This window comes from Balaenoptera borealis, assembly GCF_965194805.1.
Source record: "Balaenoptera borealis genome assembly, chromosome: 12".
Taxonomy (NCBI): Eukaryota; Metazoa; Chordata; class Mammalia; order Artiodactyla; family Balaenopteridae; genus Balaenoptera; species Balaenoptera borealis.
This window is the reverse complement of record NC_138869.1, coordinates 85523118-85539235: the sequence shown is the minus strand read 5'-3', so window position 1 is coordinate 85539235 and position 16118 is coordinate 85523118. Positions and strand designations below refer to the sequence as shown.

The 16118-nt window shown below is 55.0% G+C and overlaps 2 protein-coding genes and 1 long non-coding RNA gene across 5 annotated transcripts; 1 reads left to right on the top strand and 2 right to left on the bottom strand.

The window, feature by feature from the left end:
* Position 1: 1 nt before the first annotated feature.
* On the bottom strand, positions 2-6032 carry NELFE (negative elongation factor complex member E). Of its 2 annotated transcripts, XM_082346147.1 has the most exons (11): positions 5899-6032; positions 5379-5461; positions 3943-4012; positions 3696-3841; positions 3152-3226; positions 2991-3028; positions 2492-2805; positions 2225-2369; positions 2011-2065; positions 1660-1762; positions 2-314 (listed from the first exon to the last, which is right to left on the bottom strand). In XM_082346147.1, the coding sequence occupies exons 2-11, from the start codon at positions 5451-5453 to the stop codon at positions 217-219; spliced, it is 1119 nt and encodes a 372-aa protein (XP_082202273.1). In that variant the 5' UTR covers positions 5454-5461; positions 5899-6032; the 3' UTR covers positions 2-216. The 2 variants fall into 2 exon arrangements, with proteins under 2 accessions (XP_082202273.1, XP_082202272.1); XM_082346146.1 differs by lacking the exon at positions 2011-2065.
* A 39-nt stretch (positions 6033-6071) lies between these two features.
* On the top strand, positions 6072-16115 carry SKIC2 (SKI2 subunit of superkiller complex). 2 transcript variants are annotated; one of them, XM_082346134.1, is made up of 28 exons: positions 6147-6199; positions 6277-6380; positions 7224-7333; positions 7433-7550; positions 7640-7754; positions 7859-7933; positions 8230-8283; positions 8386-8576; positions 8744-8872; positions 9091-9236; positions 9588-9734; positions 9866-9950; positions 10132-10238; positions 10577-10723; positions 10798-10894; positions 11079-11291; positions 11374-11484; positions 12595-12825; positions 13181-13318; positions 13469-13606; positions 13748-13852; positions 14194-14341; positions 14437-14563; positions 14683-14893; positions 15044-15154; positions 15231-15449; positions 15628-15768; positions 15864-16115. In XM_082346134.1, the coding sequence occupies exons 1-28, from the start codon at positions 6178-6180 to the stop codon at positions 16062-16064; spliced, it is 3741 nt and encodes a 1246-aa protein (XP_082202260.1). In that variant the 5' UTR covers positions 6147-6177; the 3' UTR covers positions 16065-16115. The 2 variants fall into 2 exon arrangements, with proteins under 2 accessions (XP_082202261.1, XP_082202260.1); XM_082346135.1 differs by lacking the exon at positions 7224-7333 and having other exon boundaries at positions 6072-6199.
* Positions 11773-12588, bottom strand: LOC309607532. Its single transcript, XR_014232438.1, has 2 exons — positions 12437-12588; positions 11773-12209 (listed from the first exon to the last, which is right to left on the bottom strand). It is a non-coding gene; the product is annotated as an uncharacterized lncRNA (long non-coding RNA).
* Positions 16116-16118: the final 3 nt, after the last annotated feature.

The window sequence follows — 16118 nt, the reverse complement described above, 5'->3', positions numbered from 1 at the left end:
CTGTGTTCAAGATCCTTTTGGGGTAAAGGAGCAGGGAGCGTGCACTGACCATGTTGTTACAACTGAGATCAAATCTAACAGCCGTTTTTAAAGGCTCAACCCCAATCCCAAGTGCTGAAAAACCAGAGGCTGAGGGAGATGTGTGAGCTTCCACCTCAGTGTTTTACTGAGACCAGCGTTGGGGCAGATGAGGCACACGGAATCCAGCTCCACTCCCTAGAAGCCGTCCACAAGGTTTTCCTTATAGACGTCATCACTGTAGACAATCTGGGTCCTCTTGTCCCGGTGGCAACCCTTAGGGCTATTCTGGACAGCTAGGGAGGGAGGAGAGTATTCATTAAGGTCTGAAGGAGGGCACTGATGAGACCTGAGGCCCAGAGTTTGACCACCTCAACTCTAGCCTCTGGCCCTTGGATGCCCAGTTTCCATGCTGCCCTCTGGTGGCCGGGATGGCCTTTCTATTAATACCTTTAGCCCCCTTAGGCCAGTGGCTACCAACCCATGGCCCCAGCAAAAAAGAGTGTACACTGTTATCATGGCACATGCAAATACCGTAATGAGTGTTTTGTTCTTAGAAAAACCCCATATGTTATTGTTGAGACGTGTAAATAATGTTAACCCACAACTTTCAGTCAGTACGCCAAAAATTAAAAAATTAGAAAATCTCTATAGTCCTTTGTTAACGTGCTGGTCCTTTTTGGTTCCTTCTTGTACAGAGGGCCACTCTTGCTCTGAACTCCCTTGTGCCCACTCCTTTACACGAAAATCTATTTCAGGTAAAACGGGTTATTCACTCCATCAGGAGAACTCATTCTGGGTGTAGCTTTGGCCCTCAGCATTCTCCCTCGAGCCGTCTCTTCCCCTTCCTCTTTCCTCCCTACCCCTGGTGTGTCCCTCTCTTCACCCCACCTCCAAGGATTCCATCCCTGCCACTCTGGGCCTGGAGTGAACCCCCCATACAAGCCCCCATTCTCTTGGAGCTTTGTATCTTGACTCCGCTGATCACTTCCTCTTTCTCAAAGCTTGTATCCTTTGGCTGCAATGACCCAGGCCCCTCGGGTGCTGCTCCCGGCCCCATGACCTCTCCTTCTGTCTCCTTTGCAGCATCCTCAACTTCAGCCTAACAAGTCAGGATGGCTGGGGACGTGTGGGGCATGAGGAACGCAGCCCAGCTTCCCATCATATCCTCTAACTATTCCTCAAGCCCAGTCCCGGCTCATTTTCTCTTGAAATTCAGTCTCCCCTGCCAACACTATCGTTTTGCAGCTACCCCATGATACAGATGACTCTAGTCTACACTTTCATGCCTTACCTCACACCTGAGTTCCATATCCCTAATTTCAAAGGCTTACTTTATAAAACCAACTATACTGTATCTCAAAATGAATAAGGCCGCATGAGATGCTCACCTTCTTCACCAACCTCAGTCACTTCCACTTTTTCCCCGTTCCAGTCAGTGCCTTGGAAATTGTTTTCAATACTTTTCTCTCCTTCTCCTACTTCTAACTGACAGAAGGCCTGACGATTCTCCTTCCAATCCCCACAGCTGTCACACAAATCCAGACCTCTGTCACCTCTACAGAACCCAGGGACATGCAGGGGAACAAAAAGGGGTGAGCTGTAGGGGACAGAATGAGAGAGGAAGAATCCCATTCTTACCCAGGGAGCCCCAGACAGACTTGCCAGTGGCAGCGTCCAGCATGGGCTGTTTTCGGGCAATGCTGACTTTGAGCTGTACGGACTCCACTTGGGTCCCGTTGAGCTGGGGCAGAAGAGGGGAGGGGGCAGAGGATGGGGGGAAACATTATAGACAAACCAAAGGAGAATTTCCAGGAGTTGCCATCCTAGGAACAGACTAAGTAGGGACTTGAGAATGCAAGGTTTCCTGCATAAATAGGGAGAGACTGTCTCTGTCAAGAGGAAATGACTTCCTCCTGGCTCCCAGTATTTTAGAAAGAAAATATAAGGATGGCAGGAGGGATGGGAAGAACAGATCTGGGAAGTCCCAACCTCAGCAACGGCCTGATCTGCTGACTCCATCTTTTCATAGGTGACGAAGGCACAGCTGGGATGAGAAAACACAGGGTCAGTAGAGGGCCTATGGGCTCCTCGGGACCCAATCAAACCCAGTGTTATAGGCTGTGGAGACAGGCTAGCTTCCGCCCTCAGGTCTCATACCCCAGGTCCTCCAAGGACTATCATCCTGCCCCACTGTCATCCTTACTTTCTGGGTGGGTCCATGGAGAGGTCAATGATGTTTCCAAAGGGAGAGAAGGCCCCACGGAGGAGGGTGGGTGTCATGTCTTCCCCATACACATAGAGAGTGTTCCCCTTCCGAGGGGCCCGGCGTTCAGGGAACGAGTCCGACCCTACAGGACAGAAATCAGTAACGAGACATAGTCTAGCTCACCCTCCACTTTAAGAGTCCAGTTTAGTAGGACCCACCTAAACCTCATCTGAAGTCACTTTCCCACCAGCCAAGCTCACTCACTGCGGAAAGGGCCCTCTCGGTCCCGGTCCCTGTCCCGGTCTCGGTCCCGGTCCCTGTCCCGGTCTCGATCGCGGTCTCTGTCCCGCTCCCGCTCCCGGTCTCGGTCTCGATCCCGTTCCCGGTCTCTGTCCCGGTTCCGCTCACGGCTGCGGTCCCGGCTGCGGCTTCGGGGAGGGGAGGCTGAGGAGCGGGCACCGCCACGTTCTTCGTAGCCCCAGTCAAAGCTTCGAGGGGGGGCATCACCAGCCCCTGGGCCCTCTGCCTCTTCTCCATCTGGCCCCAGTTCCCGAAGCCGATCACTGGAAGACACAAAGCTGGGGAGAGGTAGACAATGAGGATCAAAGGGGGCCTCTACCTTGTCTTCCCAGAGCCTGGGGAGACTCAACAATCCCTCTGTAGCCCCAGCTCCTCCCACTCCAGTCCCAAACCTCCTAAGGACCCAGGCAATCCCCTCGCCCCCGCCCCCCGCCAATGGGACCCAGTCCTATCTTTCTCTAACCTCTCATACAGAGATTTCCTCTGTGGACGTCTAGACGACTGAAAAGGAAACCAAGGACAGTTAAGATGAGTCCTAGTTGCTGGCATGTGGTCCCAAATATGTGGGTTTCTCATTTTTCTCAATCCCCAGCCCCTCAGAGACAGACAACTGGAAACCATTACCTCCTGCAGATCATCATCGGCAGATATGCTCCTCTGGAACGGTTGGAAAGTGGGGACTGGCCCCTTCTCAGGGTCCTGGGAAGACGGTAGAGACCCACCTCAGTGGGGGAGCAGGAGGCTGCCTAACCACGGGGCAGAAGGAGCTCCTCTTCCCTCGCCCTCTTCTTGGCTCCCCTGGCCTATCTTTTTTTTCTTTTATTTCCTTTCACATAAAAGATTTAATACACACTTAAAGCAGTTAGTTTACTTAAAGATGTCTTAAACCTGATGACATCCTCAGCCTGTTCAACTCCTCAGAGCAACACAATCCAGGAGCTCTTCTATATGATGGATTAGAGTCACAGAATGCGTAAAACGGAGGAGAATCTAGGAGTCATCCAGTTTCTTCATTTTACAGATAAGAAACCTGAAGCTCAGAATGGTATAGCAACTTACCCATGATTAAACTGGCGTTACTTTCCCCCTAAACTTACCTCCATTCCAACTTGGAAGGATGCCCTCTGAAGTCAAGGAGTCCCTGAACAATCTTTCTGCCTGTGCTCACCTTTAACTTCCCCTCTAGGGTCCGAGAACGTTTGAAGCCTGAGTTCTTGGTCTCAGCCTTGATGGCACTGATGGCTCCTGACTTCACCAGCTGCTTTGCCTGCTCTGTTGCCGTGGCTGTGTCCACCACAGGCTGCTCTGACAGTGCTGGAGTGGCGAGGGAAAGAGGCATTATGTTGGCCAGGCTGTGACAGAGGTCAGCCCGTGCTGCTCAGTTCCAGTCTATCCCCGCTTCCCCTGTCACTCACAGCGTTTGACACCGCCTTGGCTGGCTGTGCTGCTGCTGCTTTGCTTCTTCAGAGCCAGCAATGCCTTTTTCTGAGAACAAGAGTGAGAAGAGAGGAGTTGGTGAGGGCCAATCCCTGGCCAGGTCCTCTCCCAAGGCCCCTGGGCACATCACTCCGGGGACACCTTTCTGAGAGAAAATAATGCAAATGGTGCCCCTGGAGTGGTACATTGAGGCTGCCCTGCCTCTCACATAGTCCTCCAGATCATCTACAAAGCCAGCCATACCTAATCTATCCAAACCATGGCCTCCAGAGGCTTTCCACAGTCTCATGTTTTTCAAGTTGAAAACAAGGCATTCAATCATAGACCAGAGCCCCCGGATATAAGCTGCACTTAAGTATAAGCCTCCGTGCCTTCTTAGAGACTTCATCCACCCACCCCTATATGTTTAATAAGAACACACCATTGCTTTGAAACAGGGATATGCAAAACTATGAGACATAGATCCTTCCCTCAAGAAGCTTACAGTCTGAGAAATAAGATGACTAGGTTGAATTTTCAAGACTGATCATAAGTGCAGATTGTAGCTGAGAGCAAGGAAGATTTTTCTGATGCCAAATGGTTATTTAACTGGGTCCTGGATACAATCTGCATAACACAGACTGAGAGGAAAGGGCATTTTAGACAAAGAAAACAGGGTGGCAAAGATGCAGAGATAAGAAAGCTCTGGGAATGCATGTTTTGGGATCAAGGAATAGTTCTATAGAAAGGGATGCCTGATTAAGGCTTTGTTTTATAGACAACGTGAAACCACTGGGTTTTGAGAAAAAGAAGGACAGTGTTTTGTGTTTTCAATGCACCATTTTAATAGGAGTGAAGAAGTCTGTCCAAAAAAAGAAACTTGTTGAGAGACCATTACGACAGGCTAGGTGAGCATCAGCAAAGACCTGGTCTAGGGAATACAGAGGAAAAAGTAAACGGAAGAAATTACTTCAAGGGAAGAATCAAGACGACTTGGCAAATGTTTGGCTATGCAAATTGAGCAGACGACAGAGATAAGATTTTCATTCCAAACACGTGGGAGAAGTAAATGTAGTCAGCCCTATTTGGAAGACCAAGTTTTGAACAGACAAGATGATAGCTTCAATTTTGGATATGTGAAAGTTATTAGTAAAACACTAGATGGAACTGGAAAAACCAAGCTTGGGATCGCCAGCTCTTAGGTGGTACTAAAAGCCACGGAAAAGGAAGACAACTCCATGGCAGACTGCATAGAAAAGAGAGAAAAGAAAGTACACACTTGAGAAGGTCCATTCCTGAAGCTACACTGAGAGGTGGTATGTGTCCAGGTATGAGCTAGCTGAATCCCCCCCCCCCCATCCCCTCACACTCACCCCAGGTGTTCTCAGTGTAGAGTCTTTGAAAGTTTGGGTCATACCCGCACACACTCCCTCACCTTTTTCTTGAGTTTGTTGAATTTCTTCTGCAGAGCCTCCTCCTCCTCGCTCAGTCCGGGGGGTATCACCAACATGGTGGCTCCTGGTTCAGGGGCAGGGCCCAAGACATCTTTCTCCACTGTCACCGCCCAGGGTTCACACGCCGTGCACACTGACCCCAGCCCCACCCCTCCAGGCCTGCCTACTCCTGTCTTCTGCCTCTCCCTACCCCTTGCTTAAACCAGGCTGCCGTCCAAACCCCCGCTCGTCGGGATCAACCAGCATTCCCTTCTCTCTTCAGGAATCACGGATACCAGCGTCTAGGGGCACCACGTGGCCCAGGAAGGGAGAAACACCTCCTCCGTCGCCAAGACGATGGCACCAGACCCCCCCTACCTCGCTGGGGTTAGTATGGCAATCGCGGGGTCCGAAAAGCAGAGGAGGCAGTGGAACCCGCGCAGCGCTTTCAGAGCAACCAAAGGGGCAAGAAGACAGAAGGAGCTCGGAAAAAAGGGACGAAGGCTGAGGAAAAGGCCTTACCTGAGGGGGCGGCAACCGGAGCCCCACGGTCTCGGGCGGCGCCCAAGCGGGCAGCGGATCGCGGGCTCGGAGCGATGACGTAGCGAAGGGCGGAGAACGCGGTAACCAAGGCGGCCCGCGGCGCACACACTTCCGCCCGGCATCCCACCAGTTTGGGCCCGCCCCTCGGCAGCGCTCATCCCCGCCCCCGGAGGGGTTGTGCCGGAAGTCGCTTCTACTTCCGCCGTTTCGGCTCCTCCCTACACTTCCGGGCTGCCGGGTAGCTGCCGTGGCTCCAGGATGATGGAGACGGAGCGAATCGGTGAGGGGCAGGGGGTGGAAAGAAGGAGTAGACAGGGAATGACCCTTGACCCCTGACCTGTGACCTTTCCCCCGTAGTGCTACCTCCCCCAGATCCTCTGGACCTGCCCCTTCGGGCAGTAGAGCTGGGATGCACAGGGCGTTGGGAGCTGCTGAATGTGCCTGGGGCTCCAGAGACCACCGTGAGTGACTTTTGACCCTAACCCTCATTGAACTTAAAACCTCCTTCACCCTCCTCACAGTAGGATCTAACTTGACCTGGCTCTCCTGGCTCTGGACGCCTGTCATCCGGGCCTAGACTGGTGCTGGACAGACTCCCAACCCAGTGGACCTGCTGTGGGTCAGAGCCCATGAGAAGACAGAGCTGGAAGCCCTGGGGATACCTTAACTCTGAGAACTGCTCTTTCAAATGTGTCTTTTCTCCTTGGAGTCTTTTTCTCTCTCCAGGGCACTTGTTGGTGGCTGAGATGCTAGCCTTTGAGCACCTGGCTCTTCATCCTTAGGTCTGGGACCCCTTTTCCTAAAACTAGTGATTCTGAAATATCAGTGTGCCTCATGATTAGTAGGGGACCTTTTTCATTTTTTATTTTTTTTATTGGAATATAATTGCTTTACAATGTTGGGTTAGTTTCTGCTGTACCACGAAGTGAATCAGCTATATGTATACATATAACCCCTCCCTCTTGGACCTCTCTCTCTCCCATCCCCCCCCCCATTACGGCCATCTAGGTCATCACAGAGCACCGAGCTGAGTGGGGGAGCTTTTTTTAAAATACAAATTCTTAGGTCCATAGGTTCTGAAATCCAAAATCTGTATTATTAACCAGCACCCCAGGTAATTCAGTTTGCAGGCCGTTTGTCCTGTAAAGCAGAACCACCTTTGGAAGATAGTCCTTCAGCCTGATTGTCCTAGTCTGTCTGGGACATCTCCCATTTCTGATCTAAGTATGAATCCTATCACCTTCTCTTTGCTGTGTCTTACTCTCTTCTCTTACCTCTTGTGTCTCATCTTGCCCTTGTTCCAGCTTCCCCACGGCCTCCCTCCCTGTGCCCCAGATCTGCAGCAAGAAGCAGAGCAGTTGTTTCTGTCATCGCCAGGCTGGCTGCCTCTGCACGGTGTGGAGCACTCAGCCCGGTGAGGGGTCTAGAGGGGCCTGGACTAGGGAGATGGGTCCCTGAAGAAAGCTGGGACAGAGGAGAAAGAAGACCTGAAAATTACTTTCCTTCTGTCCAGAAAATGGCAGAGGAAGATGGATCCTTGGTCTCTCCTGGCCACACTGGGGGCCCCAGTCCCCTCCGACCTACAGGCCCAAAGACACCCAACCACAGGCCAGATTCTAGGCTACAAGGAGGTAAGAGGTCACGGGCCACGAGAAGCAGGGTTGGGAAAAGGGGAGTCAGGCAAGCTCAGCCTCACTGGTGCTCTGATCTCTTGCGTCAGGTCCTGCTAGAGAATACAAACCTGTCAGCCACTACCTCCTTGTCTCTTCGCCGGCCACCCGGGCCCATCTCCCAGTCCCTGTGGGGGAATCCAACACAGTACCCTTTCTGGCCAGGTGACTCTTGTGGAAATGGGATGGTAGGGAAGGAAGCCCTTAGTCTCCACCCCTCCTGTGTCACTCCCACCCCATGAATCCCTGTTTGTCCAACCTCTCCCCAGGTGGAATGGATGAGCCCACCATAACAGATCTGAGCACTCGGGAGGAGGCTGAGGAGGAGATAGACTTTGAGAAAGGTGAGGTGGTGCCAGGATGGACCCTTGGGAGGTAGGGCTCTGAGTCTGGGCCCTGAGGAAGAGGGGCCCGAGGCTGTCACTGGGTCCTTGCTAGCTCTTCCATTTCTCTGAGCAAATCAGGAAAAGGTACCCGTTCCATAACAACCTTTACTGTCATCTGTTGGAAAATTGTCACAATAAATATCCGCAACTGCAACGTCTATGCTGTGAAGGACGTCCTTTAGGTTCATGTACCATGTGACTTATACAGCAGTGTGCAAGAGCCCAGATTCTCTCTCTCTGTCCCTGTCCTCCAGGTCTTCTTACTGTTCCACCTGGCTTCAAGAAAGGCGTGGACTTTGCACCAGAGGGTGAGTTTTCGTTTTGAGATGGGGGCATAGGGGAAGTGGTGCCCTTCTTCTTCAGAGCAGAGGTGGACATGACCAGGTCTCCGTTTTTGCCTTGCTCCTCAGATCACCCAGCTCCAGCTCCTGGCTTGCTCAGCCTCAGCTGTCTGCTGGAGCCCCTGGATTTGGGCGGGGGTGATGAGGATGAGAGTGAGGCAGTGGGACAACCAGGCGGTCCCAGACGGGACACTGTTTCAGCCTCTCCCTGCAGTGCTCCCCTGGCCCGAGCAAGCAGCTTGGAGAACCTAGTGTTGCAGGTTGGTGGTTCTGGGCGGTTGAGGCAGGAAAGAAGGGTCTTGTCACAGACAGGGTGGGCTGGCCTGGTTGGGTCCAAGGGGAAGACTGAAGCATCTTTTGGGAGGAGTGGTAACAGACAGCTTTCTGACTGTATCTTTATTGACCCTACACCCCTTTCCCCTTCCAGGAAGCGTCCACAGCTGTAGCTCCCCCAGAGCCTCCCAAGCCCCCCCCTCAGGAGCAGTGGGCCATTCCCGTGGATGTCACCTCCCCTGTTGATGATTTCTACCGACTCATTCCCCAGCCAGCCTTCCGGGTAGTGTGGCCCAGTCCTCACATGCTCCCCCACCTCCTTCCAGCCCACTCCCTGTCTCCTCTCCCTACCAGAGGCCAGATGCCTTCAGGCCAGCTTGGACCTCAGTCCCAGACTTGGCTCACTCTGGCCTTCTCCCCGCTGCCCTGAATGTCCCATGAGCTGGAGGCAGGAAGACCCCTCTCCCTTCTCCAGCCCCCATCTATTTCTCTCTCCCACAGTGGGCGTTTGAGCCAGATGTGTTTCAGAAACAGGCCATCCTGCACTTGGAACGGCATGACTCGGTCTTTGTCGCGGCTCACACGTCCGCGGGGAAGACGGTTGTGGCTGAATACGCCATTGCCCTTGCCCAGAAACACATGACGCGGTACAGTCCCGTCCACAGCTTCCCCTTCACCAGCCCTGTTCTCTCCTGCAAACTTTCTAAGTCTCATTTCTTCTCTACCTCCCTACTTCATCCTTTCGATGAGAGTTTTGGGGGAGAAACTGAGGCAGGGGTCCAGAGGGAAATGAGAAAGTGGGGGGAGTTTAGTTTCGGAAGGGACTGGGGGACAGAATTTTTCCTGGGTAATTCCATGAAGGGGAACATGAGGGAAGTTAGGGTGAAGGGGGGCGCCTGAGCTCTGTGGCATGCTTCTGGGAAGGCTCAGGGTGGGAGAGGAGGTGCTGACCACGAGTCAGTGTGGAGGGACCGGCTAACTTCATGCTCTTCTCCCAGCACCATCTATACTTCGCCCATCAAGGCTCTGAGCAACCAGAAGTTCCGGGACTTCCGAAACACATTTGGGGATGTGGGACTTCTCACCGGGGACGTGCAGCTGCACCCAGAGGCCTCTTGCCTCATTATGACAACAGAGATCCTTCGGTGAGAGACGGGCACTCAACACGGGTGGATTTTTGGTCAGGAAGGTGAGGCTGCTCTGGAGAGCATGCTGGCTGAGTTGAGGGTAGAGACAGGAGCCACTGGGAAGTCAGCCTCGGGTCTCTTTCTTCCAGCTCCATGCTGTACAGTGGCTCGGATGTCATCCGAGACCTGGAGTGGGTCATCTTTGATGAGGTTCACTACATCAACGATGCTGAGGTAAGGGGACGGGGTCCCCAGGTCCTGGCAGTCCTCTCCCGTGGGGCTGGTTCAGCAGCTCCTCTATTCCACACACCCCGCGAACCTCACTGCCTCCTTTGCCCCGACACGGAACCCTGTGCCGCTTCCCAGGGGCAGAAGGGCAGCCCCCTCTGAGCTTGTCTGCCCTCCCTGTGCGCAGCGCGGGGTCGTGTGGGAGGAGGTGCTTATCATGCTCCCTGACCACGTCTCCATCATCCTGCTGAGTGCTACTGTCCCCAACGCCCTTGAATTTGCTGACTGGATTGGGTGAGACGTGTGTCCTGGGGTGCTTGGGTGAAGGGGGCTGTAGCATTCCTCAGTCGGGGCGGGGGGCGTAGACTATCACAGCAGGGCAAGTGGTCAGGCCTTGGGAGTGGGGATGAGAAAGGGGTGCGGCCGGGGAAACATGTCCAGCTTGGGAGGCTGAGGGATCCCACCTGGGTCCAGATCACTTTGCAAGTTGAGAGACAGGATGACGGAGACAGCCTTCCAGTCCGGCTCCCAGAAAAGACTGGGTGAAGCCAGAGTGGCGGAAGATGGTGGGGATGTGGGTTCCTTCCCGCACTCCCACCCCTGATCTTCTCTGTCTTCTCCTCCTCACTCAGGCGGCTGAAGCGTCGCCAGATCTATGTGATCAGCACTGTTGCTCGCCCAGTCCCCCTGGAGCATTATCTCTTCACGGGGAACAGCTCCAAGACCCAGGGGGAGCTCTTCCTGTTGCTGGACTCCCGAGGCACCTTCCACACAAAGGGGTAAGCCTGAGTCGGGAAGAGGCAGGGCCGGGCCCAGCTGGGTGTGACTGATCGCTGCCCCTCCCCTGCCCCAGGTACTATGCGGCTGTGGAGGCCAAGAAGGAGCGGATGAGCAAACACGCCCAGACCTTTGGGGCCAAGCAGCCCACGCATCAGGGGGGGCCTGCACAGGTGAGAGCTGGCAGGCTTTGTACCTGCCACCACCTGTTTCTCCCGTGTCCTTTCTTCCCTCATCCCCCAGGTGTTTGGAGTTGAGCTTTGAGCACTGCCCGCTTTGACTCGGCTTCAGTGCCCGCCACTTCGGCCCCCACTGGTTCAGGGACTCAGTCTCCACTCCCTTCTCCCCACTTCCCAGGACCGTGGTGTGTACCTGTCCCTCCTGGCCTCCCTCCGCGCCCGTGCGCAGCTGCCCGTGGTGGTGTTCACCTTCTCCCGTGGCCGCTGTGATGAGCAGGCCTCGGGCCTCACCTCCCTTGACCTCACCACGAGTTCAGAGAAGAGTGAGATTCACCTCTTCCTGCAGCGCTGCCTCGCTCGCCTCCGAGGCTCTGACCGCCAGCTGCCCCAGGTATGGAGGGGGGACTCAGAGACTGGTGGCGACTGGGTGTTCCATGACCCCATCCCTGATCTCGGGCCTCGGCCCCCAACAGGTTCTGCACATGTCCGAACTCCTGCACCGCGGCCTGGGTGTGCACCACAGCGGTATCCTGCCCATCCTCAAGGAGATCGTGGAGATGCTTTTCAGCCGTGGCCTGGTCAAGGTGCATATGCTGGTGGGAGAGGGACTCCCCAAGGCATTCGTTGCCCACTTAGGGGAGGGGCAAGCTTTTAGGCAGGACAGTGCAGTGGTTAAGAACTTGGGCTCTGGATCCAGGCTGCCTGGGTGTGAATCCCAGCTCCACCACTTACTCACTGTGTGACCCTGGGCAAATTACTTAAACCTCCCTGAACTGTAGATTTCACATTTTAAGACGGAGGTGTATGAGGTATGAACACACAGTATTCAGAAGAGAAACCCAAAAAGCTAGCAAACTTACGAAGGTCATTAGTCATCAGAAGAATGCAAATTGAAATACTCGCAAGATAGGACTTTACAGTTATTAGACTGGTAAAATATAGGAAAGTGGGTAATGCCAAGTGTTGCCCAAGACGTAGGAGACTGCAGGATTACAGGAACCCTTGTACAGGTGTGGCCAGTCTGAAGTGCATCCTGGCACTCTGGAGGCAAAAATAAGTATATACATACTCTTTGTCCCTAAATTCCACTCCTGAGTGTAAATCACAATGAAATTCTCACCCTGGTCATTGAGGGAACACGCCTGCTCTTCCTTTGTTGGCTGTAGTCTTGTGGCAGGGTGTTGGTGGTACCCCTTCACTGGGAGAGCCGGTAGGTAGATGTACAACACGCACCCCACAAAGTGTTCTGCAGCAGTTGGAAGCAGTGGATTAGATATAACCACAGGAACATGGATGGATGTTGAAAACACTACATGGAAGAAAAGAAGAAAACAGAAGGAGACACGTAATCGCCTTTACGGCAAATTGTAAATTATACATAAAACAAGACACATTTTATAAAACACGTTCATGCAAAAACGTACGCGTTAAATACAGCGGGATGATTGATAGTGGGGGGATGGGAGTGGGATATAGGGGTAAAAGGAAAGGGATAGGTAGCTAAATAAATACAACAAAGAAAACGATAGTACATACTGTAGATTTGCCTTGAGAGTTAAATGCGGTCCTGTGAGTTAACCGTCTGGGACTGTGCCCGGTGCCTTCTTAGCCTTGGCTACAAAGTGAGGTGGGCTTGGCCAGGGCTGGGTCACAGCTGCGTGTAGCCCCCTTGCTGATCCTCTCCCCCGTCCCAGGTCTTGTTTGCCACGGAGACCTTCGCCATGGGTGTAAATATGCCAGCCCGGACAGTGGTGTTTGACTCCACGCGTAAGCACGATGGCTCCACCTTCCGGGACCTGCTCCCTGGGGAGTATGTGCAGATGGCAGGCCGGGCGGGCCGGAGGGGCCTGGACCCCACAGGCACTGTCATCCTGCTCTGCAAGGGCCGTGTGCCCGAGATGGCGGACCTGCACCGCATGATGATGGTGAGCCGGGGCAGCGCGAGGCCAGCTCTGGGCACCTGCTAGATTCTGCCGACCCTCTTCCCTTCTCCCCTCTTTCTACTTTCCTTTTGCCTGGGAGAAGCCAAGGTAGGAGTGAGCAAATCCAAGGATGAGATTGGATCTCCTCTTCTCTAGTCTTTTTCCACTGTGAATATGGAGCTAGGTGGGACCTTGGAGAGTCTATTTACTTAGTGTCGCTCCCTTGTTCTGCAGAGGTGAGCGAGCAGTTTAGGGCCCCGTGGTTGCGGAGCTGGGACTAGAGCTGCTGAGCAGCGAGAGCAGAGCAGCCGAGCAGCGGGTCTCCCCTCGCCTCACTGGCTTCTGTGGCCCGGCCCAGGGGAAGCCGTCCCAGCTGCAGTCCCAGTTCCGCCTCACGTACACCATGATCCTCAACCTGCTGCGGGTGGATGCCCTCAGGGTGGAGGACATGATGAAGAGGAGCTTCTCTGAGTTTCCATCCCGCAAGGACAGCAAGGTGAGGAGGTGGGCGTGACCAGGCTGCTGCAAAGGATGTGGACAAGGGAAGCCAGGCCTGGATGAGATGGGCATCCAGAGGCCGGTGGGTGAAAGTGGAGGGTTCTGGGCCTGGAGACTCTTGCTGCACACCCACACTGGCTTCTCCCAGGCCCATGAACAGACTCTGGCTGAACTGACCAAGCGGCTGGGGGACTTGGAGGAGCCTGATGTAACTGGCCAACTCGTTGACCTGCCTGAGTATTACAGCTGCGGGGAGGAACTGACAGAGACCCGGGGCCTGATCCAGGTAAGTGCGTGTGAGTGTTGGGGGCAGGGGTGGCAGACAGGGAGGAAGAGACTGTGACACTTTGGGTACTCCTGAACTTAGGCCTAGTGTATCTGTGACACTTCCTCCCTTATCCCCTCTCTTCACGTCCCTGCCCTTCAGCGACGCATCATGGAGTCTGTGAATGGGCTGAAATCTCTCTCAGTGGGAAGGGTGGTGATTGTGAAGAATCAGAAGCATCACAACGCACTGGGTGTGATCCTTCAGGTGAGGGCAATGGGAATTTGAAGCCCAGAGGCAGGGAGGGAGGGGCGAGCCCTATCTCCATCTTCCCCACTTGGCGAGGGGCCGGTTGTATTCACCAGTGCTCTCATTTTCCCCTCGAGCCCTCCTTTCCATCCCATCCCCACCACTTCCTGCTCACCTCCTTGTCCTTCCCCCAAGCTCTGCCCCCAGAGTCTGCTCCGACCGCTTGACTTGGTTACCAGTCCATACTGGTGGGCTTTGCATGGCTGCACCACAATCCCTGCCTGAGGTTGGTGATCTGGTCTCTACCTTTGATGTCCACTCCTCACACTGCCCTGTCCTCGCCTCCCCGCCTCCCCTAGGTCTCCTCGAGCTCCACCAGCAGAGTATTCACGACTCTGGTCTTGTGTGATAAGCCCATGTCTGAGGACCCGAAGGAGAGGGGGCCAGCCTCCCCCGATGTGCCCTACCCAGATGACCTCGTGGGATTCAAGCTGTTCCTGCCTGAAGGTGAGAGTGGGACAGACGGCCGAGTTCCTGACAGCAGCACCGTTGGGACGCCTGGGCCCACGGCAAATTCTGACCCTGCTCTCCCCTTTTCACAGGGCCCTGTGACCACACTGTGGCCAAGCTCCAGCCAGCAGATGTGGCTGCCATCACCACCAAGGTGCTCCGGCTGAATGGGGAGAAGATCTTGGAGGACTTCAGCAAGAGGCAGCAACCAAAATTCAAGTCAGAGATGCTGGGGAGGGACCATGTGATGGGGGGTGGGGAGGTGTGGTTGGGCAGGCTCCCGCAGCCTGAGGAAGAGAAGCCTCTGCCCCAGGTCCCAAGACCTGCTCCTTTCTCAGGAAGGAGCCTCCCTCTGCGGCCGCGACAACTGCTGTCCAGGAACTACTACGTCTGGCTCAGGCCCACCCAGCAGGACCCCCTACCCTTGACCCTGTCAATGACCTGCAGCTCAAGGATGTGTCGGTGGTAGAGGCGGGGCTCCAGGTCCGGAAGCTGGAGGAGCTGATCCGGGGGGCTCAGTGTGTACACAGTCCCCGTTTCCCTGCCCAGGTAGGTCCCTGGATGCTAGCTTCCAAGCTGGGAGGGGGACTTTTCCTCTCGTCCCCTGTAGACTGGCCACGCCCATCGCAGCCCTTGTCCTCAGTGCACCCCTGCTGAGGGCGAGGAGGCTAACACGCTCCTGCCGGTGGTTCCCTGTAGTACCTGAAGCTGCGGGAGCGGATGCAGATACAGAAGGAGATGGAGCGGCTGCGCTTCCTGCTGTCGGATCAGTCGCTGCTGCTGCTCCCTGAGTACCACCAGCGAGTAGAGGTGGGAGGGCACAGATGGGGCTGGGGAGCTAGTGAGGAGGAGGTCTGCAGGCTCCCAACACCCACCATCCTTCCAGGTGCTCCGAACCCTGGGGTATGTAGATGAAGCGGGCACCGTGAAGCTGGCAGGGCGGGTGGCTTGTGCCATGAGCAGCCATGAGCTGCTCCTCACTGAACTCATGTTTGACAACGCACTGAGCGCCCTTCGGCCCGAGGAGATCGCGGCCCTGCTCTCTGGCCTGGTCTGCCAGAGCTCCGGGGACCCTAGTGATCAGCTCCCAAGCACCCTCAAACAGGTAGGGGACGCCCACCCCCGTCCCACCCTCGGCCGTGGCACTCCCAGTCCCCATGTATTCCCCACATGCCCCATCCAGCCCTGTAAGTGCCCCTAAGAGCTGGAATTGTTTCTTCCTTGATCTGGGTCTCCTTCCTGGAGTAGGAAGGCAGGGCTTAACCTCTCCTCCCCATCTGCAGGGGGTGGAACGTGTCCGGGCTGTGGCCAAGCGGATCGGTGAGGTGCAGATGGCCTGTGGCTTGAACCAGACAGTGGAGGAATTTGTGGGAGAGCTGAATTTTGGCCTGGTCGAGGTTGTGTACGAGTGGGCCCGGGGCATGGTGAGTAGCTGGGGTTTGGGGCTTTGCGGACAGCTGACTGGGGAGAGGCTGCCCAGGCCCTACCATATTCAGTCCCCACCCTACTTCCCCCACAGCCCTTCTCTGAGTTGGCAGGGCTGTCGGGGACCCCCGAGGGCCTGGTGGTCCGCTGCATCCAACGCCTGGCCGAGATGTGTCGCTCGCTTCGGGGGGCGGCCCGCCTGGTGGGCGAGCCTGTGCTAGGTGCCAAGATGGAGACGGCAGCCACCCTGCTACGGAGGGACATCGTCTTTGCGGCCAGCCTCTACACCCAGTGAATGACCCCTGTGTAATAACGTAACAATAAAACAGCAAACCACCTGTGTGAACCT